This window comes from Amblyomma maculatum, chromosome 2 (assembly GCF_055883805.1).
Source record: "Amblyomma maculatum isolate TAMU_Amacu chromosome 2, ASM5588380v1, whole genome shotgun sequence".
NCBI classification, from domain to species: Eukaryota; Metazoa; Arthropoda; class Arachnida; order Ixodida; family Ixodidae; genus Amblyomma; species Amblyomma maculatum.
In genome coordinates, this window is record NC_139345.1 from 27,266,611 (window position 1) to 27,291,868 (window position 25,258).

The window sequence follows — 25,258 nt, forward strand, 5'->3', positions numbered from 1 at the left end:
CAATGGCGCCAAAGTATTGAAGCTGCTACAGTGGATGAGCCAGAGCCCAGATACTTCCCACTAGAACCAACGCATGCCCGGAACTATCCGTGCGAAGCTGCTGATGCCAGGAATGTGTTCCTGGCCTACTTCTGCAGCAATGCTGGTGAGCTGCCCTGGCAGTGGAGCCAGCCTGGTGTCTCCAAGGCAGCTTGCCTGAAGCGCCTTAAAGACCAGCAGCTTCTACCCCTACAGTGATAGTAAGTGATAGGAATATAACATATGCACTAGTGTTTAGTAGTGTCTTAAGAGTCCACATAATAGCTATATTCATTTTAATCGAGACCCATACAATTTGGTGCTGTGGGGTGTACAACTAGCATTAACGGGACGTTAAAAAAATTGGTTTGTACGGACATGTAATGTCCAAAAGCAGCTCAGGCTATGCAAGATACTGCAGAGGAAGAATCTGGAAAGGCGTATAAAGTGGTCTCTCTTAAATATTCCCAGAGGTTCCCGATAAACTGAAGAGCTAACCACATGAGGCCACCTGCTTGTCTATAGCGTCCATCCACAATAGTCATTCAAGGTATCAAGTGAATTTTTTTTTAATGGATAACTTATTCCACACAATTTGAGTACACTTGAGTCATGGATACCTAAAAAAATGAATAATCATAAATACCTTTAGGTACACTATATGCATCACTGATGCAGTTCAGCATTTACTGATGGCAAAAATAAGTTTTCCAACTTGCAGAGGGTAGATCTATCTTTTCCATTAGAGGATGACGTAGTTGGCAGTAATTGAAATGTAATCTCCGCATGACCCTGCCTGGCATTACAAATAGGCATACTGTGCTGTAATGTGCAATTTGTGAAAGATGGAATTAGAAATGATTTCATGGGATTTCGAAACATGACAATTTATTCAGCAAATTCCTTCATGACTTGAAGAACTTTCAATTGCATGTCTATTTTTCTTTCCGGTTTCACTGACCTCATGTAGTTTATCAAAGACAGGGCAAAATGTTCGTCCGTGTCTAGCGGTTTCTGGTTGTTAATTTGCTGAGAAACATGTCCCAGCTGTTCAATAAAAGGATCATGTTTTCTTTTTTTTTGTTGTGGCCTTGCTTCAGTTGTCGGTGCTAGTGGCAGCGGCTCGTCATCCACGAAGTTGACATCATGAGGGAGGACGATCGTCTCAGAGTGCCCATGAGTGTCCTGGCTACTCTCGCTTGGTGTCACTGATACAGGCTCCACATCAGAGTAACCATTGGCAATGTTTTGGAGTAGAAGCTGTGCTGTCATGTTGCCAGACGTTCTGCACATATGCATGAATACAATAAAACTGTTGAAAATATATATTCCATATTATTCCAATGTGATATACTCTGCCTGCTATATTTGTTATTTAACAGTATATAAAGTCACCCAACTATTTAGGCTGCTTTTACAAACAAGGATGAACTTTTAGATACGCTTAGTTGTCAAGAATGTTCTGCACATTTGTCTTGCATATAATCCTGCCATGATGTGCACAATTTTAAAGAAATTCTGGTACTAGCAAACACTATATCTTGCATTGGCACAACAACACTAGCTTATGTAATGGCATGAAAAGAACTGCAAAAGAGGTATTTCAGCAGGCGAACACTAAAAATGTGACAATGTGACTTTTTTTTTTTAACATATACTGGCATTTCCAAATTCTACAATGCCATTGGCTCTACATCTGATAATAAAAGTTTCTCGTCATTTCAAAAGGTTGTAAGAAGGATCGACTGAATCTTTTATTTTTTGGAAGTTCTCCAGTGGCAATGGTACAGCGGTTTGAGAGAAAACTGCGGAAACACAACCCTTGCTTTTCTGACTATGACGCGATTAATTTGCGGCTTTATAAAAGGATCTGGCTACTCTCACACTTGTGCCGCATGCACACACATTAACTCGCACTCGTAAGCTACTCTGTCATGTGAAAGACCAGCCGACGTAGATATAAAACCCGGCTACGACAGGCTGTTCAAATGTGCCTGCGATCTTTCCACTTCAATCGGAGCCGCTCTGTCGCGAAGCTCTCGACACGGAGTCTCAAACCGAGCAACAAGAAGGTACCATCCCGGTGAGATTTTTTTTTTTTACGCGCAGGCAGTTTATAATATAGATCCAATACTTACGGCCTTCCTTCTACGCTATCCTTCAAGAACAGCATCTGTTCATAGTAGGGCCATGAAACATCGTCAAGCACATCTTCTACTTCCTCGGTCCCTGCGCCGCTCTTCTGTGCATCCTTCCTCGACATTAAGATTCGGCGAAACTTATCCCGCAAGGACTTCCACCTCTTCTGCAGCAGTACTTCTGAAAGAAACCCATTTCTGAGCCTCATCAAGGCCTCACAGCACTCGGTCCACTGAAGGCGATGCAGCACGATAGGCTTACCTGCATTGGGTACATTCGGCAACACGGCAGCCGCAATCTCTGCCCACAGCGCGGTCTTCTTTGGCCGGTTTTTGTGCTCCTTGTGTTTGACATCCCACAGAAGGGGCCTACACTCAAGATTCCTAATCAAACATTCATTATCTATGCGTGAAAACGACATGTTGCGCTAGAAGCAATATCCACAGCACGTGGGAGCGGATTACAAACAAACACTGCACGCGGGCATATTTCCGGATGTCGTCGTACAGACAGCCGGCAGTTGCGTGTGCAAGGAGTTCCGGAATTATCTCCGCGTCAACGGATACACGGATTGGTTCCCACCCGCGAGATGCTTCCGGCGCTCACGCCGAGATCTGGCTTCGCCAGATATCTGCGTCGCCCGGCGTCGTCTCGCTCCGAGCGCTGAAATTCCGCTCCGGCCGACGCCGACAGACGCGACGCCGACGCGGCGCCGAAAAAACGCTGCCGTGTGGTTGGGCCTTAAGGCTGCTCGACTTACAACGCAATGAGTGCTAGTTGCGACTGGAAATTATATGCTACGCCTCACACTGTTTTGAACGAAATCAATGCCTGACTTGTGCCATGATTTGGTAGTCCGAAATCTTTTTTTTTTTTTGCTTCAGAAGCCGCCACCTCGACAAGGGTGGCAGCGACAAAATGCCGGGAAAAGGCCTCAAGAGGCTTCTTCCACACACGAAAATCGGTGATTCAGAGATAAGGGACGCTCCTCTGTCTTTGAACATGCGAACAGTATCCGAAAAGTTTGTAAGCTCTGAAGAGCGTACTAAGTGCTTGAATTTTAGCGGTTCAGCGTCATTTCAACTCAAGCGGCTCCTCTTCCCCACGCAGACACTGACACTATTTGCACTCTCACAATCACACAATGCTTAGTGTGTATCCTATCCCTGCACAGTCACTACACATATCTTCTCAAAGTCCGTGGTAATCACATACGCGTATACTTCGCGCCCAGGCACCCCTCACCGTCAAGCACTATGCTACTTGCTTTATTACTATTCGCTTAATTCACGTCTCTGTAAACTCTCTCTCTCTCTCTCTCTCTCTCTCTCTCTCTCTCTCTCTCTCTCTCTCACACACACACACACACACACACACACACACACACACACACACACACACACACACACACACACACACACACACACACACACACACACACACACACACACACACACACACACACACACACACACACACACACACACACACACACACACACACACACACACACACACACACACACACACACACACACACACACACACACACACACACACACGCACGCACGCACGCACACACACACACACACACGCACACACACACACACACACACACACACACACACACACACACACACACACACACACACACACACACACACACACACACACACACACACACACACACACACACACACACACACACACACACACACACACACACACACACATGCACGCATGCACGCACTCATTAGCGTGAAGTCTTCAGCAACCAAATTATGTGAAAGCAACAGCACATGACGGTAGTCAATCACGAGTCGAGTTCAGCGAGTTATTCGCACGGGAGAACACTTCACGACATGCTGCATGGCTCTATGAATTCTGCATATGTCGACGTATATCGCCAAATGCACCTTCCACAAGTAGGCCGGCAATAATTAGGACGAACATGAATTAGCGCTGTTGCATTTGCACACTATGATGGGTCGTGGATGTTGACGAGTTTTTGCAGCATTTGCATGACCTCGGACACATTTAGCCGCATGCGGTCGAAACAGGAGGCTAAAGAGAGTGCCGCGCAGAAAATATGAAAGGATTTCCGCCGTACGGAAAGGGCTGCGCGGAGTTGTAAATTGACTTCAACTGTCCTAGACCAACTTCAAAGGACGCCTTTCATGAAAGACCGCTGCAGCCGAACTTTTGCGAACGTCTTTAATAATCATTGAAGCCCTTTCAGTATTTTATTTCACTGCCTGTGAATAGGGGGAGCGACCATCAAACCAGCGCTATACACTGTGTGGCTGCATCTTGTTGTTCACAGTCATGGTTCAACGCTTTCTCAAGAACATGCGGTTACTTTTGGTATGGTATAGTATGTCACATAAAGGAAAGGTTAATAGCGCGAAAAGACACTCACGAATAGGCCCAAATAGACACACAGGACCGGCACTGTATGTCTGTGCTATCTGTGAATGTCCTTTTGTGCTATTAACCTTTCTTTTATGTGACTATGCGCCAACTAGCCCTGCAATCAGTTTTAATTGGTATGGTATGGTATGGTATGGTATGGTATGGTATGGTATGGTATGGTATGGTATGGTATGGTATGGTATGGTATGGTATGGTATGGTATGGTAGGTGAGGTTTAATGTCACATAGCTGCATACGTGTTGTTGGGTAAAGTATGATCTACCTATAGAAAAATCGAAGCAATGTTTTAAACTGTTTTGATCCTTAATACCTTGAAGTAATCTTCTCGCAAGGATATAATCATGATTACATTTCTGTAAATCCACATTTATCTAAATGTCAGCGTCACACTTACGTATTACTGCGTTTATAAAGAACGAAAAAAGCGAGTGATATTCGTAGCTTGTTTTATTATAAGTTAGGAATTGCTGCTGACGTGGTAGGTTGGAAATAAAGTTTAGAAAAAATCCAAATAAAGCATTTTTATTCACAACGCGTGGACAGAAGCTCCTGCTGTCCGAATTATTTGAAAATACGCGCATTTCTTCTGAGTTTTTTTAAAGTACAAAACGAATAAAAAGCATGAATCTAGTAGTTCTGTTTTCCAAATGTGGACACAGCGCACCGACGGATAGCGCAACCGCGTTTTTCTGTTTATCCTCATGTTGTCTTTTTTTTTTTTTTTTTTTCACGACACCACAAGTAGACGTAATGTATGCAGATACGTACTACGTAAGAGTGCGTTGTCACTGCCGGTCTCGCCAGGGCTGTGCGTCCCGGCGACACCGAGTAGAAGAAAGAAGACGCGACGTGTGCGGTGACGCGCCGTAGGGAATGCCTGCGACATCCCCAACGGACGCATGCTTGCCTGGGCACAGGGCCAGGCAGCGCACCGTCGCTTCCAGGTTGTCGAGTCGGTTCACAGCGACGGGCGCAGAGGAAGTTTTCTCTTCGGCAACGCTGTCGTCAGCGATATTTCTCGGCTGAGCAATCTCTTGCACGGCCATGGAGTGGATAGGCGGTGGTGTGAAGGTCCCCTCCCGACGTGCTCTTCATTTTTTGGGTTTTTACTACTGCCGATATTATTTCTTATCTGCCTGTTTAATAATATTACTCATACACTCGGCAGCACTTCACGTGTTTAGAACTCGTGTTTGTACAAAAGAGAGAGCAAAATTTCGCGGAGACAAAATGCGCGAACTGATCTTTCAGTCATGAAAAAGGCAAAGAAACTAAGAATCAGTCTATCAGCACATTTCTGCTTGTTATTTAACGCATTCTTGATGAAAAAAAGTCCTTCAGGTTATGTCCGTCCTTAAAGCGAAGGTTTACAAACTGTTGTTACCGCAGTAGTTTATAACTGTTTCATTGGATGCCCGCGTATCAAAATGTTCTAATGTTCTCCGTGTGGCAATAATTCTAAGATGTGCATAAGCAGGATATATAGTTTGAATAAATATTATTTTTGGTTGCAAGGTACAGTATTGCTTTTTGCTGTACCGTGCAATAGTAGCCAATATATTTATTAATTTCATTTCGAGCTTCCTGTCAATTACCCGCCCTCACAGGAATGCGATTAGAGGAAAAATATATACTTGGTCTGTTTGTCACTGTTATCAGTCGATTCGGGATTCTGGCGTATGAAAGCCCGAAATGCTAATTCAGGTGCTAATTGCTGTTATATAGCACTTTAGCCTCAGTATGGTCTTATCAAATAAGTAATGTTAAGAATGAAACACATGCTTCCTACATTATAAGCTTTCGTCTGATATGTACTTGCTTTTCCAGCGAATTCGTTTTACTTTAGGTTAATTTTTTCAGAGATATAACGACACTAAGTATTTCAGATAATAAGTAATCTGATATAAGCACGTGCATGTGCTAGAAGCGGACATCCAAGCAGGCGTCGCTGCGCGCGGACACATGTATTTCGCGGAGAGCGACAAAGTGGCGACGGCCGCTAGTCAGCCGACCCCACTGCTGCTCGCCTTCGTGTAACGCGGTGCCAGCAATCATCAGTTTGGCGACGGTGCTGCACGCATCGGCGGTCATTTGTCAAATGGGTCTTTTGCCGGCCGGCCGAAGTGGGTCGCTGCGGGCGAGCCAATTGCAACGCCTCCGTGGGTCCATCCACTGCGTCGCCAGAAAGAAATGATCCCACGCGCTGCTCCGTGAGAGATGGCGAGGAAGGTGCGTAGCGCGACCGCTCGGGGCGAACCTGGACCCTCTTCCTCCCTTCGAGACAACGTCCGAGACCGGAAGCAGGCTTTCAAGGCGAGCCGGAAGTGCGCGTCCCTGATTCCCCGCAGGTCTTCGGCGAAGAGCAGGAAAGTGGCCGAATGAACGTGCAGCAATGATGGACGAACGGGTTTCTCCACTGGCGCTGCGCCTTGGAAGGATGCTCGTCTTCTGTCTCCGATATCGCGCGTTGTTTATCACATCGAGCACGCCCACTGCCGGGGATTAGCTGCGCCCGTCGACCGCGACGCATCTGTGCTGCCTTCGGCGCGCGCTTACTCCCTCCGTTGCTTACGAATGCGCCCTCTCTCCTGGACCGTTCGGTTTCTTGGGTCCGTGCGAAAGCTTATGTATGTGTTTTATTGGGCCTTCTCAAAGCAGTGCGAGCTCTACGTAGGGTTCGCTAATGATTGATTATGGTGGTGGCGTCGCCAAGCTGAGCGGAAGTGCTGCGGTGTCGGTAGGCGGCCTTGGCGAGAGAATGGCCACTTCCTGTCCTCTCCTGCCACCTCGGTGGAACCCGCTGGAGAGGCGGCTATTGGTGCGGGAAGTTTCCGGTTGTTCTTCTTTCTTGCTGATTTCTTCCTCCTCCTTCTTCCTCTTCTGTCGCAGATTGCCGTCCACGGCGCGTACTTTGTTGGCGAGCTTTTTATCAAGCCAGCGCAACCCTTTCATATTTATATTTTAACAACTTCTTTCTTCCTTCGCGCCTCATTTTTATTTTTGTTTATTCTTATAGTTTCCTGCCTGGATGATAATGGTGTGGCATGGTGTGCAGGAAGGCTGCCTCCGACGATTATACGATGCATCGTCTAATGCAGCCGAAACTTACACCACCAGTCCCTGATTATAGCATGCTTTGAGGCCTAATGAATCCTCTTGTCGTTAGTCCTGCGAATGCGAGGCTGAGCCCCAGAAAAGGAAGGAAAGAGATAGCGAAGCTGAGAGACAAGATACCAGGCTCAAGCGCTGAGGAATGTGTTCTCGGGTAATTTAGTACAGGAATGTCTCTCAAGTTGAGACTCTCGCCGTTTGATTGATGAGCAGCGGCGCAATATTTGATCCCAGGGCTGAGCGTGAAGCACTCCCTGCACCGAATGGCGCCGCAAAATTGGACGCGGAAAAACCGCAGTGTTTGCGCTTCTGTTTTGAAAATGAACTCTTCTTTGATTAAACCTCAGCGATTCTGACCTTTCCTAGCTCACACAATTTTTATGATGTGAACATGAAGTGCAAATATTATTTCTACAATTTTTGACCTCACCTATGTTTGGTATTCTCTTCAGTCTACGTCCTCCTCTACCGTAGTAAAATACATCAAACGCAAAGCAAGAGGGGCAGCTGAACCGCCGCCTTTACGTTTCAAAATTTTCTATAACTTATTTAATAAACCACTAATTCAAAGTGTGCAGGTAAAAATTGCAAACCGTGCTGCTACTAAGAGCGGTTTTAATACCTAGGCTCAAAATCAATTCTGATTGCTTGCAGAGCAGTCCTTAAATAAGAGCAACAAGGAGAAGTAAAGTATGCACACCTGAACTTGCGTTCACACGACCGTGAACCTTGTAGCCCTCCAGATAAGTTTCTTTTTTTTTTCTCTCGCTGACTGCGCGAGTTGGCACGTGTCACATTTCTTTTTCTCAGCCTTCCAAAATTCTCGTAGGTGTAATCGACAAGCGTTGAAGCAAAGCAGAGCATTGACCCAGGCTTCTAAAACCTCCTTAACGCAGTATATAATAGCACGCCTATATTCTTTTTACCCAACGGGAAACTCCTTTTTCATAGCTCTGGGCACGACTGCGTAGAAAGATTATTGAATTTTAAACTACGGAATGGTATGGCTGCCTTGCATCTGTATCTGTGCAAACCGTAGCAACACAGAAAAGATGCATGTATGCCGTCTCGCTGAGCCTGAATGAAAAAACAAAAAGCCTGCACAGTTCCCGAAGTCCGAAGCGCTGATAGTGCGCCAAATATGTTCGTGGGCGAAAAATTCAATTTCATACTGCACAATGCCGGTCTGCGCACAGGGTGGACATATTGTACCGTATTATTACCGTTATAAGCATCCATCATGCTCCCCTTACGTACATTCTTGGTCGAGAAGAAAGTTCTTTTTCAGAAATAAAGAGTTTCTAAGTCAGAAAAACTGACAGTTTAAGCGACCTTCTGAGAAATGAATAAGCGAACAAAAGAAAATGAAGAAAAATTTATATGCCCACGCGAACTAAACGTGAATGGCAGATATGTTGCATCCCACGTGCAACCCAATAAAAAGGTAAATAATTAACCCTCTTATGTAACAGCTGCGGCCACCCGAAAACTTCTAAGCTCAGCTGGCAATCTGGTTTGCTGCCGCTCTCTCTGCTCCTGCCTACTCCAAGAATCAATTCCTTTGCCTGACTACCAGTGGCTAGAAGTGCACTCGTATTCGATCGACTCTATATCTCAGCATGCATCCACGTGAATTATGATTATTTTTTTTTAGTATACCAAAGCCTGTATTTTCTTCCATCTCAACCCTTAATGTAATACACCCCCCCCCCCCCCCCCTTTTCTTTTGCGTTAATATTGTAACGTAACGTTACAGAGAAGGCGCTCTGGCACTCTGGCACCGAAGAACACCAACAGCCAGTCAAGGCAGCACAAAAGCGCAGCACCGTATTGCTTCGTCGTCTTTTCCGAATCGCCCGTTCAAACCTTCGTCGTCTTTGAATGGCATGTGTCATTGCCCCCCTTCTTGGCAGCATCGCCTCGATGCTGCAAATGCTGCTTGATGCGATGAGCTGACAGATAGTATGCTAGGTTGGTATGGGATACCACAGCACAAAACGGGGCGCCATCAGTCTCAAGATTAGTCAGCGGAGCGATAGTGGTAGGGTTTCATCCGGACGACGTGCACAACATCAGTGAACTTGCGTCGTCTGCGGCTTGAGGGATCTTGGGTCGCGGATTCAACTTCATAAGTAACGTCGCTGAGGCGGCGGAGGACACGGTATGGGCCGAAGTACCGACGCAGCAATTTTTCAGAGAGCCCACGATGACGAACGGGCGTCCAAATCCAGACATAGTCTCCAGGCTCGTAGGCAGCGAAGCGCCGTCCCTTGTTGTAACGGTCAGCGTCTAGTTGCTGTTGTAGGTATATGCGCTGTCTTGCCAGCTGCCGCGCTTCTTCCGCACGCTGAGTAAAACTAGCAATGTCCAGGTCAAGCTCATGTTCGTCGTCGGTGTATACGGGCAGCATTGTATCCAGTGGAGTGGTCACTCGACGGCCGAAGACAAGCTCGAAGGGTGTGAGCCGCGTCGTCTCCTGAAGTGCCGTATTGTATGCGAACGTGGCATATGGGAGGATTTGATCCCGGGTGTTATGCTCTATATCCACGTACATAGACAGCATGTCGGCCAGAGTTCTGTTTAGCCGTTCCACCAAGCCATTAGTTTGCGGGTGGTATGCCGTGGCCCGTCTATGGCTAGTATGTGTAAGGTTCAGTACAGCCTTAGTCAGGCGGGCCGTAAAAGCTGCCCTGCGGTCGGTAATGATAACAGCCGGAGCGCCATGACGCAACACGATGTCGTGGACAAAAAACTCTGCTACTTCGGTGGCAGTTCCATTTGTGAGCGACGCGGTTTCAGCATATCGGGTCAAGTAGTCTGTCGCGACAACAATCCAACGCTTTCCACGTTGTGTTTCCAACGCTTTCCAACGCAGAACACGTTGTGGAGCTTATGCTCATCAGTCCACCCGTTGTAACGAGCAACTCGCTCGTAGTTCTCAAGCCAGTCCTCGGCGTCCTCGAACACGTCGCCATGAAAAGAGGGGGGTGTTCGCGGCTGATGACACAGAATGTGGGTGGGAAGCCTGCTCTCAGATGTCATTGCAGCAGGTTCTACGGCCGTCTGAGGGTGCGTCGTCCTGGTAGCGGCCGGAAGGGGTCCAAATTCAGGGGGCTCTCCACGTAGGCGGCGGCCGAGGCGTTGATGTACGGGGGTAAGCTCCGTATTGACAGGTTGATTATGCAGGACTGGATCGATACCCAGCACCTCCACCAGATTTGTAACGTAACGTTACAGAGAAGGCGCTCTGGCACTCTGGCACCGAAGAACACCAACAGCCAGTCAAGGCAGCACAAAAGCGCAGCACCGTATTGCTTCGTCGTCTTTTCCGAATCGCCCGTTCAAACCTTCGTCGTCTTTGAATGGCATGTGTCAATATAATGCCGCCAGGATGGTGCATTGCATTGGAGTAAATACAGAAATTGGTGCTTTAAGTTACTGCGGGTAAGCGTCTCATCGCCAATTTAGTGCGTCTGGTAATGGTCACCAAATTTATGATCATTAATTCTCAAAAAAAATGAAGGAAGCCAAGCAGGAGGTCTAAAACAGAGCGAGTACGGTAGATTCCGATGCAATCCATGAGAGTTTCTTCGAGTTTTCTCTCGGTAAGAATCCGCGCACTTGTATATAACTAGGTTAGGAGCGAAACTCCAATAATATCGACCCGGTCGAAATCTTCAGATCCCCCTCGAAACTGCCCACTTTAGTCTGCGTGTCTTGCGTAACTTTTTCATGCGTCTCGGGGCGGCGTCGACGCAGCGGGCACGGCGAGTTTATATCGGGTCTGTTGGGCGACCGTGGACGTGGGATAAAGGTTGCTCTTGCTTCTCGACGAGGCGCCCACGTCCTTGCACGTCTGTTCTGGAGGGCGACGGCACTGGGAGGCGTTCACCTCATTCGAGGAAAGGTGCTTGGAAAGTAATATTCTCACTGACAGCGATGCAGTTTTCTGCGGTGGTCATATTTTTAGCCACCTTCCCATTATCGCTGCCAAGAGTATTTATCCATGCCGTTTTCTAAATAAAGCTCAGAACTAATAAGTGGCTCCTCATTTATGGTATGCCTACATTTAGGTTTCGATACGTGCTATATTGTAAGCAGCAAGTCATGACAAGGAGTGAACTGCTTTATTCAGTGCTGGCGTCCATATATACTAATATGTGACGTCACATGAGTCGGGTGCAGCGATCGTCACGACAGCTATACATGCCGGCGTTTTAGCCGACGTGCTGCGTTATCAAACTCCTTCCTGCTCAATTAGGTAACACGCCGTCACTCAAAGTTCTCGTGCCGAAACCAGTCTGGCTGCCTGCGCACGCGAGGACTCCTGTCTGGACGGGGTTGGCGCGTTGGACAAGGGAGCCTCCAAACCCTGCGGTGCAGGCGCCGGCTGGGTTACGATATCAGGCGCTAGGGCTGCGCTGCTGATTGGCTCCGATGGAGACAGTGACGATGAATTAAAGTCATGTCGGGATGGTGACACCTCTTCCTGTTGGGTTGGCTTGACACCCATATCCGAGTGCTGTGGAGTCGCGCTGGAGTCTGCGTGCAGAGGACGCAGGTGATCGGCATTCGTGAAGCGAAGTTTATCGCGCAGTTTCACCACGTATGTCATGGCATTGACAACCTGGCACATGACACCTTCCCAAGCGACACACTCACCCCGCACAATTTTCACAAAAACATGGTCGCCCACCACGAACGCGCGCTCTTGCCCACGAACCAAATCGTACTGCGCCTGCAATTGCTCCTGTTTCTGCTACATGGTCTTTGCGAAATTTGGCTTCAGCAGAGAACGTTTTATGCGCGGCTGGTGCTTTGAAAAAAGTTCTGCGGGTGAGTTGACTGTCACACTGCTAGATGTGTTACGACAGGCCACGAGGACGCTATCAGTTCTTTCACCGTCAGCTTCTTATCGGACGCCTCACTTTCAAGCACCTTCTTCAGTAAGGCCTTTTTCGTGGTTTGTACCGTTTGATCTACACGCGTTGGACGCTGCGTGATAAGGGGCGGGGTACAAACGTGCCTTACGCTGTTGGTGCTCAGAAAGTCAGCGAACTCAGTTGAGGTAAATTGGGGCCGGTTGTCGCTCACCAGTACTTCAGGCAAGCCGTAGGCGACAAAGCACCCCTCAGAATGGTTTTTTTCTGCTAAGGTTGACGACATTGATCACACTTCAATCCATATTGAGAACGAGTCTACAAGTACGAAGAACACGGTATTTTCTTTTTCTGTGCAAAGGTCACATGCACGCGTGACCAACAGTGCTCAGAGTATGGCCATGGGTGAAGAGAAACCGGCCAGGAGGCAGGCTTAACTGCTTGGTAGATTTTGCATCTCTGCACGTACTATTCAATTTCTGCGCCTAACCAGGGCCACCAGAAAAAACTTCTTGCGAGCATTTTCATGCGGCTGGCACCCGGGTTCCCCTCGTGTAGCACAGGTAACGCGCGCTCCCTCAGCTGTTCTGGGATTACAACTCACACCCCACGTCACGCAACCGTGTTCCAGCAATAACTCGTCACAGCGAACATAATATGCTTTCAGATCGTCTGCATGCTGTCTAGGCCCCCCGTTCAATGTGAAGTCTGCCACCCGGCTCACTGTTAAGCTTCGCTTTGAGGCCCATGAAATATCTTCAGCTGTGAGCGTAAGACATTGAAATACTTACAGGCATTCGGATGCTTCGTCTTTCGCGGGTACTGGCTGGGGCAACCTTGACAAGGCATCTGCCACTTCTACACTCTTTCCCTTCCTAAACTTCAGCTTGTACCTGTAAGCTGCAAATTATTACAGCCCAGCGCTGCATACCTGCAGCCGCCGGAGTCTAAATGTGCCTATCATGCCTTTGAATACCAAGCCGTGGCTGGTGATCTGCGTATATAGTGAATTGTAGGGCCGTGAGGTATCTATGAAATTTATTTAGTCCAAAAATTAAGGCCAAACCCTTGCGCTCACACTGGGCATACTTTTTCTCTGCTTCTGCAAACGTACGCAACGCAAATGCGATTGGCTTCTCGTCACACTCAGCTGTCTCGTGAAATATAATCGCTCCTAAGCCATATGATGATGCAGCACAAAGCATTGCGAGCAGTTTCTTGACGTCATAGGATGCCAGCACCTTGCTGCTGGTCAGCAGTGTTTTCGTATCGTTAAAAGCATCGCTGCATTCTTTCGTCCACGACCATTTCTTATCTTTCTTCAAAAGCCGATAGAGCGGCTCTGCTACAGCTGAGGCGTTCTTCAGAAATTTGGAATAAAACTTCCACATCCACAAATACCCTTTAAGCTCTTTGACGGTGGTCGGCACCGGTGCTTCCAAGATTGCCTATTTCTTTGTGTCCGGGGGGGAAATACCTTCGTCGGATACCCTGTGACCCAAGCACTGGACTGACTTCTTAAAGAAGCTACATTTAACCAGATTGAGTGTAATATTATATTCACTCAAGCGCTGTAAGACACGCTCCAGTGTTTTTTGGATGTCTGATATATCCTGCCCGGTCACGATCACGTCATCAGTCCTACATGCGGGATGCCGTGAAGCACTTCCTCCATCATGGACTGGAATATTGCCGGTGCACTCGCCACATCGTAAGGTAGGCGCTGAATTTCAAACAACCCTAGAGTAGTGTTTACTGTCAAAAAAAGTCGGGACTCTGCAGTAATTGGCAAATGCTGGTACGCCGAGGAAAGGTCTGGCACGCAATACCTTTCCTCCTGCCAAAGCAGTGTCCAAATTCTCGGGTCTGGGTAGTGTGTGATTATCTGTTTTCAACGAGGGGTTTACGGTTATCTTATAGTCCCCATATAATCTGCTACTGCCATCTTCATTTAAGACTGTGACTAATGGTGCAGTCCAGTCGCTACGCATTACTGACTGCGCCATGCCTGTTTCGACGCGCTGCAACAGCTTTTGCTCAACCTTTTTCTGCAATGCAAAAGGTAGCGCGGTAAAATACAGGAATTGCACCAGGTTTCAGAAAAATTTTCGCTTGGAATTTCTGTATTGTTCCTAATTTCTCAAAGAACACAAAAGGGTGCTTCTGTTTTAGAACCGACACTCTGTCTCCGAGTGCACCTGTCCAATTTCCAGCCAGTCAAGTTTAAAACATTCCAGCCAATTTTGGCCTAGTAGCGCTGGTAACCTGTTTCCGTAGTCCTTTACAACAATAACAGGTAGCGTCATGCTATGACCCTCGTACTGAAAAGCCACGTCACACTGCCCTTTAAGTTGCATCTGTTCCCCAGTATTAATGCGAAGCGACATTTTTCATGGCCGAATCTTACGCGCGAAACGTGGGAATGGTACATTTGCTCTGGAACGATTGTGACGGCTGCTCCCGTGTCAATTTTCATATTGAGGGTGTGCCTCTTAATGTTAACGCCCACTTCATACCATGATTGGTTTGAGTGAACAAAATTATACAGTTCATGCTCAGAGTCTTCGTCGGAACATTCGAGCAAGTGCGTGCTTTTATCTTTCGTCCTAACACTCCGGCACACTTTTCTCAAGTGGCCTACTTTAGAACACTCATGACAAACCGAGTTTTTGTACCAACAAACGTCCGATGAGCGTTCCGTGCCGCATCTTTCGCTCTTCTCGCTCATGCGGCTTGGCCTTCTCTTGGGCTTAGCTTTCCTCGGCTCGGGACGCTGTCGACCTTCATTACGTGCACTGATGCCCCGTGTTCTTGGCGATTTTGCATGCGCTTTGAAATGTCAAGTCTCGTTCCGCGAACAAGGCACGCTGAGTCCCTTCATCCCGTATGCCGGCTACCAGCCTGTCTCGGAGGGCATCTTGTAAAAAGTCGCCGTAGTCGCACTTCCTGGCTAAGTGTTTAGGTTCGACAATGAGCCCTTCGACGTTTTCGCCCTCCCGTTGCACGCGTCGATTAAACCTGCACTTCTCCGCTATCACGGAACTTTTGGGGCTGAAGTGCTTTTTCAGGAGACCTTTCACTTCTTCATATGAATTTTCTCCCGGCGATGCCGGTACTGTGATATCTCTAAGTACTTCATGAGCCGCTGTACTATTACTATCAAGAAGACTGAGAGATGCTTTTCGTAGGTTTCGTCACGAGGACTTTGAGTGACGGCGTGTTAATTAACTGAGCGGAAAAAAGTGTACAGGCATTCTTTTTTTCTGGGACGCTGAATGAAGGTCCAGGCGATGCTTGTATCCGTGAGCGTCTGCTGGTGGTATTCCTACCATAAGAGCACGTACTACTCCGTTCCTTTGTCCTGGAAATCTGAACGAAGGTCAAGGCGATGCTTGCTTCCGTCCGTCCGTGCAGTCAGTGCCGTCCGCTCGGTTACTCGCTCGCTCGCTCCATCCGCCGTCGGCCGTTTCCTTCGGAGATGCGTAGATCGCCTCGTCAGCAGCAAGTCATGCCAGGGAGTGAACTGCTTTATTCAGTGCTGGCGTCCATATATACTGATATATGACGTCCCATGAGTCGGGCGCAGCGATCATCACGACAGCTGTACATGCTGGCGTTTTAGCCGACGTGCTGCGTTTTGGAAATACAGCTCAGAACGGCTAAGTGGCCCATCATTCATGGTATGTCTGCATTTAGGTTTAAGTAAGCTGTAATTTAATTAATAACCCTGATGGGGAATCCATTCAGCATCAATCGCTGTTGCTGGTGTGAGATGCTATATGAAAATATAGGGGCGAAAATGACCTCTGTGTAGGTGTTAATGGGCGGAAGTCGACCGAAAATATTTTAATGACAATGTTTCTGCTTAGTGCGGCACTGAATTGCGAATGTGGTGTGCTCACCACTCTACAAAAGAACTGCAGCCGACTTGCCTATGCAGCCGACGCGATGACAGCTTATAATATTGGGAGCCCGACTCCTCCTTCCCTGTTTTACGAGGCCAAGTATCGGTCATGGGAGGTACATAAAAATAAAATACAGCGCGGTTGACTAATTTAGTGGATCAGATTATTTGCCTAATGACGACGAAACGTTGGTAAAGCTCTTCAGGCTTCGCTTTGACAAAATCGCGCTCAGTATTTCACCTGTTCTCATCGTAGTAATTTGCACATCTTCGAAATGTTAAGGGGCTTGTTGAAATAATTGTGAAGACGGTAGCAGGGGGTCCAACCAGAAAAAGGGCACAAGGCAGGCGGAGGCTGTTTAGTGGAGTAATTTGCTTTTATTCTCGCGTGTATTTAATGTAAAGCTAAACTCCACCTGATGCATTCCTTCGTGTATTCGCATACACATTTCCATTATTCAGCGCAGTTAATTTTTTTTCTTCATTCCATTTTCTCTTTACCGTTGTGTTATTTCTCCAATGCTTGTCGAGCTCGCCAAACTGCTCGTGCTCTAAAAATAGCGACGTCGTCATCAGCCTGGAAATTCATTGTTACATCAAAAGCAAAACCGCTCAGGAACGTTTTGAAAAGGAATACCGTGAGTAGGTTGAGAGTAAGCGCTAATTTTTACTTTACTAAACGATATGACAAATATAAAAGAGCTACAGATAATGTCTAAAATAATATGAGCTGAGTGAATGCATTACTGTAATGTTGATAATTTTGTCATGTGTGTGACTAGCTTAACTATGTCGACAATGTGAATGCTGACCCATTTCATGGCCTGCAACACGATCGTCGTGCTGTCACCCTCGTAAGCGAAATACATTAGATAGATGGCGACAACCGATTGTCACTTAATGAGATGCGCTTTTTATTTTGGTATGCCAGCGATTCTGCGTGTATTGATGATCCATTAAAAAAAAATACAACCAATCCTGCGACTGTACTCAGAAAACAAAATATGGGGAAAGTGCTCATGAAGGAGAATATACGTTGGTGTTTGGTGAAATTCGAAAGCAGTAATCAAACTGAAAGATCTGATGTGCTGCTGGGCAGCCTTTCACCTTTTATATGCATTACGTAACGTCATGCTTGTTATGCGTACTGCTTATTCATAACCGCCTGCAAGATGTTGCATGCGACATTGCCTTAGGCGAGGTCAAACGTCCTGGCTAGAGTGTGCAAAGCAATGGTGTCTACATTGTCTCATTTTATAAATAGAGTCTTGAATGTGATATCAGTGTCATATGCAGTTGCCGAAGATATGAAAATTCATTTCACAAAGCGGCATCAGCTTGACGCTTTTCACGTTTTATCAAACACCAGTCAGAAGTTAAAGCCAAAGAGGGCAGTTAATGACTGTTAGTACTATCTTTAGTAAATAAAGAATGGGCAACAGTTTATTTTTTACGATTTTATCCCGAAATATAACGGCATGCATCTCCGTTACATCGTCACTTGCGTTATTGTTAGTTTACAAAACAAGCGTCTCATATAATTTATTTTCCTACCTTCGGAATGAATGGAGATAGCTAAAAAGCCGACTTTCTTCAGCGGAGATGACAATGAAGACACCAGCCCCGACCTGTTTTCCTCTCTGGTATTCAGTCGGGGCTCATTAGCACTCTTCGATATAGTTGACTATACCTGGGTGCTTTTTTTAGTTTAGCAAAAAATAAGTAAGGTACAGTGTACTTGAAGAAGCTTAAAACAGCGAGTGCGGTAAACAAAGCTTCCGTGTTTTTACGAGTAATGTCTTTAAGGGCGGTCGGCAACGATATAACAATGTTCTATTCAACAGCTCCAGCCATTCTTTCACGAGCAGCACAATCTCAATTCATAACGTTTTTTCTTTTCACTTTCCTTGAAATACGATGGCTCTGACAGCGCCCAAACTATATAAACTTGACCTAAGCAACAGAGCGCCTTTCCAAATGTGTTACCCAGCAGGTCAAAAGCATCATATGCAGAATGTACGCTAGGCAACGACCATTCTGCTGCAGCACCCGGTACGTGGGCGCGTAGATAATTAACATCGTACAAATGAAGATAGTTAACAATTCATTTGAGGAGAACAGCGGAACACTAACTTGCTTTCGGCATTTTCTAAAGAATATTTAAATCTCCAGAACTGCATAATAAAGTCATAACGGGCTATGGAAACTGCCATTGTGCATGTAAACCAAGTCCGGTACGAGAGTATTTTGGGTAATTAATCTTCATTCTTAGTATTATTCCATTAAAGCCAAACCAGCTGTCATCTTTCATTACCATCGCCTTCTGATTTAAAACGCACCGTGGACTGCAAATCATGAGTTAGCATTTCGTAAGTGGAGCGAGAGGTACCGGGAGTCACAAATATGGCAGCGTATGCACGCAGCCAGGGAAAAGGCAAAGTAGCGCGACATAATATAATGTGCGCGATTTGATGAGGACACACAGCGAGCCCACGCTCTGCGCTGAGAAACACCGGCAAAAGAACACCCAAGAAAGATTTCAAACGAGTGCATAGACGTGGCCTCAAAACAACGTCAGCAGCAACACTAGTGCGCCCTTCTTTCCTCCTGAAGCAGAATGTCAACAAAACTGCGAGTAATGAAACACGCGCAGCTGGTAAATTTACTCGGGTAGTGCAGCTCGCTAGTCGCCAGACGCCCGGTCGCAAAGCTAAAGGAAAAACGAGAACAACGTAGCAGCGTTAAGAAATAATAAATTATCATCGCGCCGGCTGCAGGCCCTGTTTAAAGTTTCAGGGCGGCGACCGAGGAACACGTGCGCGGTGCCGTCAAGGAGGCTCCGCTGCTTCCGCTGCAGCAGCGACTTACTGGCCGAGGAAATAAAAACGAGCTCCGAAGCGCGTTGCGCGGTCGCCGGTGCACGGCCAGAGAGGACCTACTTCTTCCCACGTTCCAGGCGCTACTCAGGATAAATATGACGCCTAACCTTTGGGGACTCCGTGGGCCGACTGTAAATAAAGACTGTTCCGTATACTAGCGAGATTCTTCGCTGTGCTTGCCCCTTAACCGGGCGAGAGGAGTTCCGCGTGGTTTGCTTCGCAGCTGCGCCGCCGGAAGGGTGCGGGCTATAACAAGCCCACTATGCTGCTACGCGCGCCTCGCCGGCCACGGCAACGCGTGATGTTCGCCAAAATTAAAATTTGCTCCCCTTTCCGAAGTCTCACTTTGGGGAGACCGCCCGGGTGTTTTAAATCTTTATCCTGTCTTGTCTAGCATAGTGCGGTCGGTTGAAGCTAGGGGGTGGTTCTATTTTCCTTGTAGTTCCGCTTTCTTCGCCTCGGTGACTATGCCGCAGTACAAGAGGATCCTACTGTCCAACCTCTAGCGCATTTATTTTGCTCTGGTCGGAAAATCGCTGCGGGAGCGTTCAACGGCAGTCGCTGTGCGATCTCCGAAAATGAATTCCTTATGCCGCCTACAAGTAAGCGGGAGTTCACTGACGGCGCTTGAACACACACATTCATTTAAAGCGATAAGAATGAAATGATTTGTGCTGTCGGCATTCGTGCAAAAGGATCGCACGGCAAACAACGACTCCCACTGGACTCAGTGTTGTTTTACAAATTGGCATGCAGTACAGAAACCGGAAGAAAAAAAATTAAAAAAAAACAAAAAAAAAACAAAACCACAATATATTACAACATAAGCTTCTATGGCGTGATATGATGCACAATTAAGCTAAACAGTGTACGAATGAGCGAAAAACTGAGTATAGCACTAGAAGGTGGTAGTTTTATGGCTACGTCATCATCATCATCGTCAGCCTGACTATACCTACTGTAGGGCGAAGACCTCTCCCATATTCCTCTAATTGCCTCGATTCCATGCTAGCTGGACCCACTTCATCCCTCTGAACTTCTTAACCTCATCTGCCTACCTAACTTTCTGCCACCCCTGCTACATATCGCTACTTATCGGGAACTGATTGTTCTGCTAGTTGGATGACGTCACTAGATCGCATGACAAAACAAGATCTGGCATTCTCGGGTGAGATAGGTGTCGAACTCACCATGGCCCTTGGATACTTTCCAAACTTCTATTCCTAATCCAAACAAACAATTCATACGGCTTGGTTAAAATGAGTCATTAAGTCAGATATCTTTTGCATAAGCATAGCTTATGATTGTGTGGAATGAGAATGCGTGATATTAGACAGGCACGAATTGAAGAATTTGTCAACACATTGGTAACAATTTGTCTGTGCTGGAAAGAGAGTCGGCAAATGGATCCATGCACGGATTAATGCGTTCGAGTCACATCCGTAATAACGGAGCTTGAGTGCCCCCCCCCCCTCCCCCCCCGCACACTTTTTCTACATGGCTCTTCTAAATGTATCAAAACGAATTCTGTCTTTAAAGGCAGTTATAACTTATATAGCAAACATTGAGAAGCATGTTTCTTTCCACCATTGCTAAAAATTAATGAGAAATATCGCCCTCAAACGAAAGCATTCCACACAATATGCAAGTGCGTAGGAGTAGTCACTTATCTAGCCATTTGTATTTGGCAGATGTGTTTGACTCTATTTAATGTGTACATTTATTTTGTCTGCTTTTTATTCATTGTATACTTTTTTCTTTATTGATTGTCGTTAAATTATGTACTTATTATTAGCTTTATTGACATCTTGTGCATTTGTAGCTGATACTCTGCTGTTGTATAGGGGATGCAAGCTTAGTCCAGCTGAGTGACAGCAACATTTTTCCACCATTGCATTCTATTCTATTGCATTATATTCTAATCTATTCATGGTGCAACAGTTCCGGTGGGAAAAGGCTTTAGTACTTTTTTTTTTTTACTCAGGCAACCTCAGTGCATAGCCCAGTAAACGCATGAACCTGTAATCCGCTAATTCTTTCATTGGCTGAAATAAATTATGCAAATCAATCACTTTAATTTCGAACAATATTTTTCTCTCGATTATAAAAATATATGAACGTTCAATGCGTTAAAAAAATCTATAAAAGCTCTATGACCGTTCAATGTTCAAATATTGCACCGCAAGATTTAGCGTGACTTTTGTTTGTGGTTTCCTCTGGAAATAGCGGCAATAAAGCCAAGTTGAAATGGAGATTTTACGTATACAGATACTGAATTTAAGAAATGAAAAAAAAAATTTAGACCGCTGATGCCCCGGTAGCTGCTAAATGGAAAGTCCGAGAATGTGAGAACCAATGCATGCTTTACACCAAAGAAACCATTTAGATAAGAAAGCCGGCTTAGTCAATTAATTGGTGAAAACTGTGATAGAACTGGATTAGCTATTTATTTCGGCATCTTGTACTGAAATTTGCATATTGCGATTTTTCTTGTCATGGGTGCTTACTTTCTACGGTAACCGTCCGTCGTGTTGATTCAATGACAACGACTTGAGGTGCCTCATTTCTGGGCCTACGTGCGGCCCCCAGCCACCCCCTATATTCTACCTGAGGCAGTCACATTTTAGTCTCCCCCTTACAGAAGAAGTGGGATATTTCTCCCATTCCGCTTTTTCAACTCTCAACCGAAGTAGACGACAGGTAGTTATATAAACTGCAATTTTATATTCAGTGCAAGTGTTTTTTGTTTCTTCAGTTTATTGAGATACATCAATTTGTTTATACACCTTGCAGCTAAAGGCGGCAGGTGGGAGATTCAGTTTAAGTCAGTGGACTTAAAACAATCAGTTTATTTTATTGATTTTATATCTAGTGTTTTATGACTGAAGCTGTAAGGTCAGGTATAAAAGTTTGCTGGACATGACGTGAGTTAGTGGAAAAATATTTATTTCTGTGTCACTGGACAAACTTAGTGAATGAAATGCGCTGGATCACGAGGGGACATGCACGCCACATTCGGATAAAATACATCCGGGAAAACTAGCGAGGCAGCGAAGAAATAAATGCTTCTCCACCAATCTGAATCTTGCAAACTTTTGTCCTTGACTGCACATTTTTGGGTGGAATGTGGAGACATAATTTGACAGAACCCCTGTAATTGTTTCCTATGTAAAATCATCCGCGCAGCCAAGCTTCACTGGTAGCATGGGGGCAGGCAAGTGGCTGCCGCCATCTGGGCTGTAGAGTGGCACCTCGTTGTTACTCCTAATTGCTGTGCGATCACGTGAACCCCCCTGCACGTGATCGGTGGCCAACTCTTGCACAAATCTTCCAAAATCAGGATGAAGGTTTCCGGAAAAGACATGTCAACGTGCGTCAGCATTACCCTTCCTCGCGTCCGAGCGTAAACGGGAGCAGCGGGGAAGGTACCGGCAAAGTGTGTGGTGCGGGGCTGCGATTTGACTAGCTGCAAAAAACTTGTGGAGGCGAGCTGACTGGCCGCTTCACCACTATACAGGTCTGCATGCAGCAGTGCACCCTTTACAGGACGATGAAGAACGTTCCAGAATCCGATGACGGGAAAGGAGCTCTTGCTCTGCTACGTAAATTGAATAATTTGCAGATTGCTTACAGGCGACGCAGCAGTGGTGCAGGAGGTATTTTCGCCTTATATTGAACTCTATATTTTGATTTCAGTTAATGTATATTACGGGCTGCTAATGGAGACGCAGTGAAGACCCATTGTAAGCTTTTAAGATTTGCTTAGGTTGGTTATCTACTTGCTGATTCAGTGTTCCTTGCGCTTTGAGCGTCTAGATGGACGCCCACTGACTTAAATCGAGTTTTCAGGACACTGGCCGCTGCGATTGTCGGCGGTGAAGGCCTCCCAGGCCCTTCTTCACTTCATGAAAACCACGGGCGTGATCGATAGGTTGTGATTTTGCGTTGTGACATGGCTTTGATGCGACTATACTGACTTCACCCATCCCTCTCTTACCCACCGCTTTTGTATCCACTCACCCCTTTTTCCCAGTGCAGTATAGCAAACCGGTTTCTTTCACTGGTCAACCTTCCTGCCTTTCCTCCTCCTCCTCCTTGCGCTTTGACTTGCACAGCCCATCGCTTGAAGGAAGGAAGGAAGGAAGGAAGGAAGGAAGGAAGGAAGGAAGGAAGGAAGGAAGGAAGGAAGGAAGGAAGGAAGGAAGGAAGGAAGGAAGGAAGGAAGGAAGAAAGGAAGAAAGGAAGAAAGGAAGAAAGGAAGAAAGGAAGAAAGGAAGGAAGGAAGGAAGGAAGGAAGAAAGGAAGAAAGGAAGAAAGGAAGGAAGAAAGGAAGAAAGGAAGAAAGGAAGAAAGGAAGAAAGGAAGGAAGAAAGGAAGAAAGGAAGAAAGGAAGAAAGGAAGAAAGGAAGAAAGGAAGAAAGGAAGAAAGGAAGAAAGGAAGAAAGGAAGAAAGGAAGGAAGAAAGGAAGAAAGGAAGAAAGGAAGAAAGGAAGAAAGGAAGAAAGGAAGAAAGGAAGAAAGGAAGGAAGGAAGAAAGGAAGGAAGGAAGAAAGGAAGAAAGGAAGAAAGGAAGAAAGGAAGAAAGGAAGAAAGGAAGAAAGGAAGAAAGGAAGAAAGGAAGAAAGGAAGAAAGGAAGAAAGGAAGAAAGGAAGAAAGGAAGAAAGGAAGAAAGGAAGAAAGGAAGAAAGGAAGAAAGGAAGAAAGGAAGAAAGGAAGAAAGGAAGAAAGGAAGAAAGGAAGAAAGGAAGAAAGGAAGAAAGGAAGAAAGGAAGAAAGGAAGAAAGGAGGGAGGGAGGGAGGGAGGGAGGGAGGGAGGGAGGGAGGGAGGGAGGGAAGGAAGGAGGGAAGGAAGGAGGGAAGGAAGGAGGGAAGGAAGGAGGGAAGGAGAGTAACAGGCGTAAGAAATCGATCCGGTAATCTGCGCTGGGGGAAAAAAGCATGAATATATATAAAGGCGAATGAAAAAAAAACGGAGTTAGGGAAAAAGAAGTCAGTAGGTAAAAAGCACAATGGAAAGCTACAGCCTTCCGTGTAAGCCCAATGCTATCAGAAAACTAGGGCGTGTCCTACAAGCTTTCACAGCCGACGGCGACCGCATCCACTGTCCAAGAATCATCTCCGTCAACAGGCGTTGGTCAAGATTCTCCAGTGCACTTCGGCATTGTGTTTGGAACATTCGCATAGAATATGTGAAATAGTTTCCTCACTGCTGCAGATGTCGCCCACATGGTTATCAGCCATGCCGGTTACAAAGAAGCAGATGTTTCTGGGGAAATGCAGAGATACAGGCAATCCTGCAAATTTCCTTCAAGTCCTGGTAGGTCAGATGGAAGTTAGAGTTTAAAGTCCCGGCCCACGGACTATAGGCATTGGTTAGGAACAGGCCTGAATCCCACAAGGCAATCATGATCTCCCGTGCCAATGGTCAAAGCCTACTCGTGGCTAGTGGTCCTGAAAAATTTACGGACACGCAAGCATCCTCGTGGTGGGCTGTTCGCACGGCATAGCCTAAGTAGTGATCGCCTTTGATGCTGCGGTATGCAGGTAGTCAACGGAAAATAATGTCGCATCCTTTACTGATGAAAGAATTATGTAGTGGATGGATTTCCGCTACCAGCTGCTCGTGTGAGCCACGACGAAGACCATTTTATAAAACCTGGAGCTCTGATTTCCTGTGTGGGGAAATAGACCATTGCAGGGTATTTTCAATAAATCGTCATGAAGTGCGGTAATTTATGCAACCATTGATCGGACGCATTACTGCAGACTTCGTAATGGAGAGAACGGCCTAGACACAGATGGAAATTGTGATTACAGAAAATCAGGATGCGCATCCATGGTCTTTGGGAACGATTTATGCATCCTTGGCATTGGAAAGCCGGTAAGGGTAAGGT

The 25,258-nt window shown here is 46.3% G+C and overlaps 2 protein-coding genes across 2 annotated transcripts in view; one reads left to right on the forward strand and one right to left on the reverse strand.

The window, feature by feature from the left end:
* Window positions 1-867: 867 nt before the first annotated feature.
* Window positions 868-2,774, reverse strand: LOC146198197 (transcription factor Adf-1-like). The gene is made up of 3 exons (XM_084592574.1): window positions 2,419-2,774; window positions 2,157-2,337; window positions 868-1,303 (listed from the first exon to the last, which is right to left on the reverse strand). The coding sequence occupies exons 1-3, from the start codon at window positions 2,576-2,578 to the stop codon at window positions 907-909; spliced, it is 738 nt and encodes a 245-aa protein (XP_084448700.1). The 5' UTR covers window positions 2,579-2,774; the 3' UTR covers window positions 868-906.
* An 11,216-nt stretch (window positions 2,775-13,990) lies between these two features.
* The window catches only part of LOC146198198 (peroxidasin homolog), a 429,069-nt gene continuing 417,801 nt past the window's right edge, over window positions 13,991-25,258 (forward strand). Inside the window, exon 1 of the mRNA XM_084593595.1 lies at window positions 13,991-14,291. The gene's annotated coding sequence lies outside the window, so the exon portion shown is untranslated. The remainder of the gene's footprint in view (window positions 14,292-25,258) is intronic.